General features: G+C 42.2%; 1 protein-coding gene, 1 non-coding gene and 1 pseudogene across 2 annotated transcripts; 2 read left to right on the top strand and 1 right to left on the bottom strand.

Annotated features, from left to right (window-relative positions):
• Nucleotides 1–158: 158 nt before the first annotated feature.
• LOC143891175 (uncharacterized) lies at nt 159–794 on the bottom strand. The gene has a single exon (XM_077395811.1). It carries the CDS (start codon nt 792–794, stop codon nt 159–161), a length of 636 nt encoding a protein of 211 aa, XP_077251926.1.
• Nucleotides 795–7,350: 6,556 nt separating this feature from the next.
• Nucleotides 7,351–8,334, top strand: LOC143891176 (pentatricopeptide repeat-containing protein At3g26630, chloroplastic pseudogene; annotated as a pseudogene).
• A 2,822-nt stretch (nt 8,335–11,156) lies between these two features.
• TRNAP-UGG (transfer RNA proline (anticodon UGG)) lies at nt 11,157–11,228 on the top strand. The gene has a single exon. It is a non-coding gene; the product is annotated as a tRNA-Pro (tRNA).
• The last annotated feature ends 804 nt before the right edge of the window (nt 11,229–12,032 follow it).

The raw sequence follows: 12,032 nt of genomic DNA on the forward strand, positions 1-12,032 counted from the left end.
TTTTCAAGGAGATGATGTCAACCGCGAAAAGGAAATTTGATTCAATCCAAATCCTATGGTACCTCTGTCTTTTGCCATGTTGATGCCATGAAGAATCGCTTGGAGCTCCAAAACATAGATGTCATCCATATCAATTTCTACCAAGAACATGGCCAAGATCATTCCTTTATCATCTCTGAGAAGGCCCCCAATACCAGCACAATCAGCTTCAAGTGAAGCATCAAAATTGATTTTGACTTCATCATTTCGAGGCTTAACCCACCAACAGTATTTGACAGCTCAGCCCAATCTGCTATCTTATACCCGAAGTTAGTGGCAGCTTTAATGGCTCTGGCATGTGGAACGTCCCTGCACATTGAGAGCTGGTTCATCTTGAAGCAAATATCACTCAGAATCTTCTTCAGAACCTGAGTTTTATGGGTTGATTTGTTTTCAAAAATTCTTTGGTTTCTCTCGTTACAAATCTGATAGATAGCAGCTTGGAACCCCATTTTGATAACGGTAGAGAGCTGGCCATTTCCTTTGAATTTGTCTCTAATCCCACTCTCCTCATCAACAAGAGTTCTTAGGGGTCTTCTTCTCCATCCCACTCTCCACAAAATGGACTTCCATATCCAGGCAGAGTACCCACAAGAAAGCAAAAGATGGTCCAAGGATTCAGAGTGTCTTGAGCACAAGGAGCAGCTTCTGTCCTGCACAACAAATGAGAGTCTGTCTCTAGTGGGTAGCCTGTTTTGGAGGGCTTTCCACACAACTATGGCTTCCCTCAGAGTGATGCCATTAAACCACACCATAGAACACCAGGGGGGATTTGGATTCTTAAGTCTGATAGATTCCCAAGCACTTTTGAGGGAGAAAGTTACATCCGCAACAGGCTTCCAAATTGGAAAGTTTACATTAGAGTCATTGTAAATGCCTTTATCAAGGAACTTCTTTAGAGAGGCCAGTGAGGAATTGGTGCCGTGCTAAAAAAAATAGAGGAGATAATACCGCCGGGGTGCCGAGGGAATTCCACAAATCAATCTAACTCTCATCGCCAACCGAGTAGCAGATGTGAGGCAAAACAGAGCCTCTAGCTCTCAGGAGGTTTCTGGCTCCCAAGATGGCTTTGCCGGCATTGACATGGTCCAAAAATCCTTATTTCTGACATACTTATCCCTGAACCGGGAAGTCCACAGAGAATCTTTAGAAATTACATTCGTAAGGTTTTTCATCTGGAGTTTCAACTACAAAAACCAGTCACGATTGGGATCAACCGTAATATATGCATAATCAAGACCATTGATCTTGAAGATAATCATATACTCTTGGTCACATGCCTACAAAAATCAACGGTTTAGATTTTCTTTGGTAGAACCAGTTTGATGGATCGGGAACGACTGTCATCCATTCAAGGTGAGACCGTCCGCGGTAGGCCGGATGTTTCCCAACTCACTTTAATGCAGGTTAGAAGTTGCCACAGGCTCACTTTTTAGCAGATTTTGTCTTATTCATTTAATTCATCTATGGTGGGGGTTCTCTCCTCCAAAAGTGAAGCAAGAATGGCTTTCCGCAAAATTACCTAGCAACTCCGTTTTATGAAGCAAGCGGATAAAAATAATGTGCAACGCTAGTTTGGAGTTGGGACCTGTTGAACATGAAATTCCATGTACATCGATGAGGAATGGACTTACAAATTAGTCAATTGTGAGTTGGGTGCTTTAACAATTGAAATATAAATGATTAAATAACATCAACTCTAACAGCTTTAGCTTTTGGAGTAAAAACAGGGGCGGATCCAGGAATTTGTTCCAGTGGGGGTAGAGAATGGTTCTTATAGCATGTTGTGGCCTGCCATTTTACACTTCATGTTTTGCAACGTGGACCCACCATCTCCCCCTAACCAATGCATAAGGCAGAGCACATAAATTACAGCTCATATTTTGATCACGTGGCGAGTTCGTCCAGTGTTGTTCGCATGGCCTATGGCCCGTGACTTGGTCTATCAATGTAATATGTAAGAGTCATGCCTATGTACATGTTGTAGTGAGGACGTAGTTGGTATTAAACTCCAAACGTACCTCGTCTCGTTGCGTCTTGGGAAGTTGTCATTTATAACAACTTTGGTCGTCACTCGTTGCTAAGTGGGTTGGTTGCTAAAGCTCTTTACCCTGAGATCTTGGTTGGCCATCGAGTGGTGCATTGCAAGTGCATATCCTAGCAAGGATTCCATTCTAGTCAACAGGTGATCGAGGACCCTTAGGAGTTGTAGACCTTTTTGGCATAATCCTATTGTAACTTGTTCTAGAATCATCAATAAAGCTTAACATTTACCTACTTGCGTGTCCAGGGGGGCGATAGGAGACCTATCTCAGAGAAGGGTCCAGACAATACAATGAGGCACCAAGTTCTGCGTCACAGGGGCCGTGCTTCATATGCACCGGTCCACATTATACTCAGTTTTGCCCAAAAAAGGGGACTGCCAATGCTTTGCTAGCTTCAACTTCCTCACCCCACGCTCAGAGCGAAGAGGAAGAAGATGAGGAGGAACCAAAGATGACAGCTCTAAGCCTGTGCACTGCTATCAAGGGACAAGGTGCCAAGAAAATTCTTTCTAAAGGAGTCCCATCCAAGGGCTTGATGTACATTGAAGCGTGCATCAACGGAAAGATGACTCGGGCTATGATCGATACAGGTGCTACACACAACTTTGTCTCGGAACAAGAGGCAAAACGTTTGGCGTTGAAGCTCGAAAAAGATGACTGGAAAATGAAGGCAGTAAACTCAGAGGCCCGCCCCGTCACTGGGAAAAGGAGGAGTGTACCAATCAAGATTGGGGCATGGTCTGGAACAATCAATCTCATGGCAGCACCCTTAGATGATTTTCATGTCATCTTGGGGATAGAATTCTTGAACCAGGCCAAAGCAGTTCCAATGCCCTACTTAAACTCCTTATGTATGTTTGGAGAAAAAGCACATTGTATGATTCTTGCCACTAGACAAGAGAGGAAAGACGTCGAACACTTAACGTCCCTTCAGCTGAAGAAGGGTTTAAAGAAAGGGGAACCCACCTTCATGGCAACCTTAAAGATGGGAGAGGCACTGGTGGGGGAGATCCTCATTCCCCCGAGCATCAAAGATGTTATAGAAGAATTTAAAGATGTCATGACTGAGAAGCTACCCAAGAAGCTGTCGCCAAGGAGGGCAGTGGACTATAAAATCGAGCTAAAGACTGGCAGCATACCCCCAGCCCATGCCCCCCTACAGAATGGCCCCTCCAAAGCTAGCAGAGCTTAGGAGGCAACTCAATGAGCTACTAGAAGCAGGATTTCTTAGGCCTTCAAAGGCCCCCTTTGGTGCCCCAGTTCTATTCCAAAAGAAGCATGATGGGAGTCTGCGATTGTGTATTGACTACATGGCCCTTAACAAGCTGACTCTGAAGAATAAGTATCATATCCCCCTAATTGCTGACTTGTTTGACCAACTGGGAGGAGCTAGATACTTCTCCAAGCTGGATTTGCGATCCGGCTATTACCAGGTGCGAATTGTAGAAGGAGATGAGGCCAAGCCAACCTGTGTAACAAGATATGGTGCCTTTGAATTCTTGGTGATGCCATTTGGCCTTACTAATGCCCCTGCAACCTTTTGTACTTTGATTAATGGGTTGTTTCATGAGTTTCTAGACAAGTTTGTAGTCGTGTACCTCGATGACATTGTAGTATATAGCAACACTCTCGAAGAACACAACGATCATTTAAAGAAGGTCCTTGGAGTACTCAGAAATAACAGACTCTATGTGAAGCTAGAGAAGTGCTCATTTGCTCAGGAACATATTATGTTCTTGGGTCACGAAGTGGGTAGAGGAGAAATTCGCATGGACAATGAGAAGGTCCGTGCCATCCAAGAGTGGCAAATTCCAACCAAGGTGGGAGAACTCTGGTCATTCCTCGGGCTTGTTAACTACTATCGGGGGTTCATATCAGGATACTCAAATCGAGCGGCTCCTTTGACGGACTTGTTGAAGAGAGATCGCCCGTGGTTATGGTCCGAAAAATGTAATACTGCGTTCCAGAATCTCAAGGATGTTGTTATGGCAGAGCCAGTGCTACAGCTGCTGAATCATTCGCTGCCAGACTGATGCCTCAGACTATGCTATTGGCGGTGTGCTCATGCAAGAAGGGCACCTGATTGCTTATGAGAGTCGCAAACTCAATGACACTGAACGAAAGTACACCGTGCAAGAAAAGGAGATGATCGCAATAGTACACTGCTTGCGAGTTTGGAGACATTACCTTCTTGACTCCAAGTTTGTTGTCAAGACCGATAATGTAGCCACAAGCTATTTCCAAACCCAGAGGAAGTTGTCCCCAAAACAAGCTCGATGGCAAGATTTCCTTGCAGAATTTGACATGGTCCTAGAATACAAGCCGGGCCGGTCGAGCCAAGTAGCTGACGCACTCAATCAAAAGGCTGAGTTGGCCACCTTGAAATTGGATGAACATGCCTCCATGTGTCAAATAAAGAGCAGCCTACAAGACCGTATTCGTGAAGGGTTTGAGAAAGATCCCTTCGCCCAAACTATCATGCAGCTTGTGAAGGGGGGGGGGGGGAATCACGACGTTTTTGGACCCAAAACGGTCTCCTACTGACCAAGCGGAGTTGAATATACATCCCGCGATCAGGTGACCTAAGGAAGGAACTTTGAGAGAGTGCCAAGATACTTTGTGGGCAGGGCACCCTGGGATTCATTGCACTCTCGCCTTGGTAGAACGTAGTTACTACTGGCCCCGAATGAGCGATGATGTGGAAGAGTATGTTCGAACGTGCCTCACTTGCCAGCAAGATAAGGTGGAAAGGGACAAGCCCTTGGGAGTCTTAGACCCGTTGCCAGTGCCGAAGGGACCTTGGGAGAGTATCTCCCTTGACTTTATTGTGGGCTTACTCAAAGTTGGGGAGTTTTGGCTCTATCATAGTGGTCGTGGACAGGTTTTAAAAGTATGCAACCTTCATACCAGCGCCATTATATTGCAGTGCAGAGGAGGCAGCTAGACTATTCTTCCGCCATGTTGTGAAGTATTGGGGCGTTCCCCAAAATATTGTCAGTGACAAGGACCCAAGATTCACAGGCCGCTTCTGGACCAAAGTGTTTAAGCTGTTGGGCACAAAGTTAAACTTCTCTTCTAGCCTACACCCCCAAGCCGACGGACAGACAGAAAGGGTCAATGCCCTACTTGAAGAGTACTTGAGGCACTTTGTTAGCGCCAACCAAAGAAATTGGGTTCACCTGCTCGATGTAGCGCAGTTTTGCTACAACTTACAAAAGTGCTCTGCATCTAATCAAAGTCCCTTCGAGCTAGTGACTGGCCGGCAACCTTCCACCCCCCATTCCATCGCTGCTAGTTATATCGGCAATAGCCCCCCTGCTCATCATATGACAAAAGAGTGGCACACAAATGTAGACATCGTCAGAGCGTATTTGGAGAAAGCTTCAAGGAGGATGAAGAAGTGGGCGGATCAGGATAGAAGACCAGATGACTTCGAAGTTGGTGACTTGGTGTTAGTCAAATTAAACTCGAGCCAGTTCAAGTTCACCTACAAAGTGCATAAAGGCTTGGTTCGAAAGTATGAAGGGCCCCTTCCCATCCTTGAGCGTGTTGGTAAAGTCTCCTTCCGGGTTCAACTCCCTTCATGGCTCAGAATCCATCATGTCTTTCATGCCAGCTGTTTGAAGCCCTATCGAGCCGATAATGAAGACAACACCAGAAAAACATCAGTTCGAGAGGAACAGCACGCAACTTCCTTCACACCTGAAGTTGAGGGTATCATGGCTGAACACACCATGCCGCAAGGAACTTCTCAAAGACCGAAACTAGAATACCTCGTCAAGTGGAAAGGCCTACCAGACTCAGAAGCCAGCTGGGAACCAAGGGAAAAGCTCCATCTCACTGAAGATGAAATACGTACCTACACGGACGCAATGTCGACGAGGGCGTCGACATAATTGGGTGGGGGAGTGTCAAGTGGCCATTTCGTCCAGCGCTGTTCGCATCGCCTATGGCCCGTGACTTGCTATATCAATGTAATATGTAAGAGTCATGCCTATGTACATGTTGTAGTGAGGACGTAGTTGGTATTAAAATCCAAACGTACCTCATCTTGTTGCGTCTTGGGAAGTTGTCATTTATAGCACCTTTGGTTGCCACTCGTCGCTAAGTGGGTTGGTTGCTAAAGCTCTTTACCCTGAGATCTTGGTTGGCCAACGAATGGTGCATTGCTAGTGCATATCCTAGCAGGGATTCCATTCTAGTCAACGGGTGATCGGGGACCCTTAGGAGTTGTAGACCTTCTTGGCATAATCCTATTGTAACTTGTTCTAGAATCATCAATAAGCTTAACATTTGCCTACTCGCGTACCCTATTGCTTTGTGTGTGTTTGGAAACTTAGCACTCCATTTGTGTTTGTTTTGTAGGTTTGATTCTCATAACTTTGCTAGGCTCACTTGCTTGTCGTGAGGCAACACAAGTGCCGCATCGATCTCAATCCCAAACCAAAGGTCCGTGACACAAGAACCAAAATGAAGACAGTGAAATCTTATAAAAGAATGAAAACATCTATCTTTAAATTAGGGAGATGATATTTTCACCCCCTCCGCAACACGCATTCGCCCCGCCCCCTTATAACGTGGGATCAAATCAGGTTAAAAGGGGGTGAATCATTGCCCTTAAATTAAAATATAAAGTAAATATGTCAGGGAGAGACAACTTGCCAGAGGAGAGAGAGACTACAAGAAAAAAGCGCTGACTAAACTTTATGAAAAACTCCCAGTTGGAGCTTATGGAAATTTTTTTGACTTCCACCACTTGGCTCCGTCCTTGGAGTAATTGGTTGTTTCACATGGTATTAGAGCTATTGCCTCATGGCAAGTCTTGGGCTTAAAACTGAACAACTCCTTGATATTAAAAATCCACGTGTAAGGCCAACCCAAAAGAGGAGTGACACGTGAGAGGAATTGTTGAAGTATAAATGAATAAATAAATAAATAATTAATAATTAAATAAATAAATAAATAACTTTAAAAAAAAAAAAAAAAAATAACACCAACTCTAACAGCTCCATAAGCTTTTGGAGTAATTGGTTATTTCACAAGCTCCACAAGCTCCATGGCTGCTTCATAGATGCAAATGTCATTCTTGGTAAGTAAACTAGCTTTTGGTATTTCTTATTGAGCTTCTCGTAATAAGAAACCATTTGTTACACCCAATCACAGGTACAAATGTTTGAACTTTGAACAATGAAATACTTTTGGTGGCAAATAGGATGTTTGAATGTTGAGACATCCACCTTCCAATACCCAAATCCCAAGTTCTAAAATGCCTTGCTTATCCTTTAGTCACCCCCAACCTCCTCCAATTCAATACAAAACCATCAATCCCAACAACAACCAAAACTATCTTTCCTTTACTAGCACAAGAAAGCTAGAGAATCATGCCTTCTCCTTACTCCAAGCTTGCACAACCATCAAACAGATCACCCAAATCCACACCCACATCATTCGTAATTCAATCCACCAAAACAACTTTGTCATAGCCAAGCTCATCTCCTCCTACTTCTCCTCTCAAAACCCATCATACGCTCTTCGATCTTTCAATCAAGTCCTCGACCCAAATCAATTTCTATGGCACAATATGATTATAGGCTTGGTACAACTCGATCGCTACTTAGACGCGCTCATCTTTTACTCTAGAATGCTAAATTTCGGGTCTCAACCTGACAATTTCACCTTCCCATATGTGATCAACGCGTGTTCGAAGCTTCTCGTGATCAAAGAAGGAAAGGCTATTCATGGTCAGGTTTTGAAATTGGGTTTGAGCTTAAATGTCTATGTCCAAACGTCGCTGTTGGATTTTTACGGGTCTTGTCATGAGATTGTTGATGCTCGCCGTTTGTTCGATAGAATGACTGAAAGAGATATTGTGAGTTGGAACGCAATTGTTATGAGCTATGTTCGATGTGGATTGATGGAACTTGCTAACGAATTGTTTGAAGAAATGCCCATGAGAAATGTTTCTTCTTGGACCACCATGATAGGAGGGTTTGTGCAGAGTGGAAATTCTAGAGAGGCTTTCGTTTTCTTTAGTAGAATGCAAGCTGGTAATGTAAAACCGGATAAAATGACGATAGTTACGATCCTTTCTGCCATTGCTGATTTGGGTACATTGGATTTAGGTAGATGGGTTCATGATTATGTGGAGAAGAACAGAATTGAGATGGATTCCTTTGTGGGAACTGCTCTTATAAATATGTATTCAAAATGTGGAAGCATGAAAGATGCTCAAGAGTGTTTGATGGGATGAATTCAAAAAATATATCATGTTATAATGCCGTGATTATGGGTTCCATGGTTCATGGAATGGGCGAGGAAGCGCTCGAAGTGTTTAGAGAGGCCAAAAGCATGGGAATCGGAATCGATGATATTACTATGATTGCGATCTTGAGTGCTTGTAGCCATTCTGGTTTAGTCAATGAGGGGTGTAAGATATTTTAATCAATGAGAGAGGATTATAATATTGAACCCAAGATTGAGCATTATGGATTCATAGTTGATCTTCTATGGAGGGCTGGACGGTTTGATGACGCAATGGTGATTGTTAAATCGATTGAAGGGGATTCTTTTGTGTTGGGGACATTGGCTTTTGCTTGTAGAATACATGGAAATCTGGAACTTGGAGAGGAATTGGTGAGGAAAATGTCGGAACTAGACCCATTGAATAGTGGGTTGTTAGTACTGAAATCTAATTTGCACGCGGCTGAAGGAAGGTGGGAGGAGGCTGCTGGTGTGAGGAGATTGATGAAGGATAGAAGGATTCAGAAGAAACCCGGGTGTAGTTGGATCGATGTGAATGGTACTGTTCATGAATTTTTCGCGGGGGACAGTTCTCACCAATGTTGGAAGGAGATGTATTCCATTTTGGCAGATTTGAGGGAACAAATGAAGTTGTTTGCATGAGAGGTGCCTCAGTGCATGGTCATAAATATTTGACTCGGGAATTTCTCTAAAAAGTGTATACCTTGGGAGATTTTAAATCTTTTTGATACTTTTGGGTTTATATCGGAAAGAAATCTGGAAAAAATAGAATATTTAAATATATAATTTGGGGAAAATATCAAATAAAAAATATAGTAAAATTAGCTCCATAAATTGAGGAGAAGATGAGAGAACACCGCTTAAGATGGTTTGAGCATATCCAACGTAGGCCTTTGGATGCTCCAGTGAGAAGAAGTGACTTGTGCCAAGTTGATGGAGTAAAAAGAAGAAGGGCAGAACAAAAACAACTTGGGTAGAAACAGTGAGGAAAGACTTGAGGGCTAGGAACATAATAGAGAACATGACCTTGGATAGGATAGAATGGAAGAAAATGGTCCATGTAGACGAACCACTAGTGTCAGGATTAGACTTAGTCAACTTGAGCCGGATTCATTAGCCGTCCCCAACTAGTTTGGGACAAAGGCTTAGTTGAGTTCAGTATTTTTCCTACTAAATGATAAAAATGAAAATATTGCAATATTTTATTTAAAATCTTACGAATGTTTGGGGATTTTGTCATTTTATCAAAATATTGCAATAAAATGAAGATATTTTGAAAAATATTGCAATATTGAAAAAAATATTGCAATCAAAATTAGGGGTGCAACTTGGGTCGGGCTCAACTCGAACCCGACGGGTTCAACCCGATTTTGGCTCAGGTTGGGTTAGCATTTCCTCGGGCTGGGTTGGGTTAATTTTGTGTTGGGTTAGGGTTGAGGCCTTGGCAACCCGAACCCTTTTAACTTACCAACTTCTCCAAAAGCTTAAGCTGTTGGAGAGAGGAGTTATGTATCTTTTATAACACTCCCCCACACATGTGGCCCACTTGGCAAACACGTGGCACATGTGGTCTCACTTTGGGCCGACCATCGCATGTGAATTTTTGCTATCCGGGAGGTTTGACCTTGAGACCTTTGGCTCTGATACCATGTTAACTTACCAACTTCTCCAAAAGCTTAAGCTGTTGGAGAAAGGCATTATGTATCTTTTATACTTTAACATGACCTCCGTCCTCTAATTTTATCTTGATTTTCTTTGGGCTATTGTGTTTTTCTGTTTGGCCCAAGGTGAAACCGAACCAACCCAACCCGATTTCGCGTAGATGGGTTGGGTTAAGGTTGACCATTCTCAACCCGAGGCTCAAGTTGGGTTGGGTTAGGGTTGGCCTCAACCCGACCCGAGTTGCACCCCTAATCAAAACATTGCAATATTTTGAAAAAATGATGATATTTGTGACTATGCCTGATTGAGGAAAAGAATATGTAATATAAGAAAGCATCGAAGAGCATGATCCTTAGGTATTGTCATTTATATAAGGCGGGTAGTTTTTATTTATTCAATTTAATGTTCAGCTTACATTTCAATTCAACCTCATATTTTGCACTGGAATTCAGTGATCTATTTTCTTCCTAATGGGTGCCGATGAATTCTTGACAGAGAAGACGTTGAAGGAGTCGAGTCGTTGTGGAATGATTTGGATTTAGACTTTGGGATTGCCCACAACTAACTTACCTTGATTTAGGGAGAACAAAGGAAAATTGGGACTGTTTTACTTTTGGAAAGAATAGAGAACAAGATTATTCTTTCATGGTAATTTTAGGGTCACTTATTAATATTGATTTGGTAGCAATAAATCTTCTTGTTCTAGAGATTTTTTTTTTTTGCCATTTTCATAGAAAAACCAAGCAAATAGAAATCAAAGAGTAAAAAAAAAAAAGATAAAGAGATTTGAATTACAATTTGTTGATAAGATTAGAAACTGGTCTTGTAAGTAATCATCTTTGCTGATTTTTGCCAAGGGAGATGATATTTGCACTCCCTTTTTTGAAAATATCACTCCATTGTCACTTACCCTTTGCTATTTGTTGTGGCATTTCCCTACGCGGCTACTAGCTATTCTACAAATTGGCAATCAGAGACGTTTGAATTAGAGTAGCTAAAATTAATATCAAAACAATGAGGTGCTAGTATCACCATAAGCTATCTCAAGGAAGTTTAGAAAACATAGTGAGTCATGCCAACATCAAAAGGAATTATCTGCCTATAATTATTTTTGGTCAATTTATTTTCATTTCAATAGTCTCTAAATATGGGCGTTTGGTCTAGTGGTATGATTCTTGCTTTGGGTGCAAGAGGTCGCGAGTTCGATTCTCGCAACGCCCCATTTTGTTTGTTTTTTTATTCCTTTTCAGAAGGTATATTGTATTCGAGATCATCTTCACTTGCTGACACTTTGAAAGGGTGGGGGGTGAGCTTGAAAAGCTCCTAAAATCCAAGAAAACAAAAACAAGTTTTAAATAGGTCTCTTTTTTTCACTAGTTTTTAGTGTTTTTTAATGTCATCTCCTCTCCCTCCTACTTAATTCTCTCCCTCCCTCTCCTCAGCCGCTCTCACACAATTGGGCTTAGGAATATTTTATGTATAAATTTTCATGGTAACATGGCCGAAAAACAAGGAAAGTGGGAAACCTTTTCTATCACTAACTTGATTGGTGGACACTAGAGTCGAAATCAAATATAGATTATCCATTGATGTGGGCCCTACATTGTAAATAGTCAAATTTAGATAGGTCATCATACAAAATTCATATTGATTGAGCGATCTCAACCATATGATTAGTGACCTCGAAATTGATATTTTAAACACAATAAGCATTTTTTGTGTGTTCAACCCATTTCAGGATGTCCATTTGGATTATTAAAATAAGCCATTTATAAAATCTATGGGCCATGTGCAATCCATGGTGAGGCCCACCAATTGGACATGTAAGATCGTGAAATTTATGAATTTTGGAGATCAGTTAGTTCCCAATAGGGGTGTAAACGGATCGAATTCGAATCGGATAGTGCTATATCCGAATTCGAATTCGTTTACAAAATTCAGTATCCATATCCGAATTCGACGAATGATTAAAATTTGTTACCGAATTCGCATCCGACGGATATTATTCGAATTCGGATATTATCC

This window comes from Tasmannia lanceolata, unplaced genomic scaffold, assembly GCF_043159265.1.
Source record: "Tasmannia lanceolata isolate RefF3 unplaced genomic scaffold, GAP_Taslan_0.1 ptg000013l, whole genome shotgun sequence".
Lineage (NCBI taxonomy): Eukaryota > Viridiplantae > Streptophyta > Magnoliopsida > Canellales > Winteraceae > Tasmannia > Tasmannia lanceolata.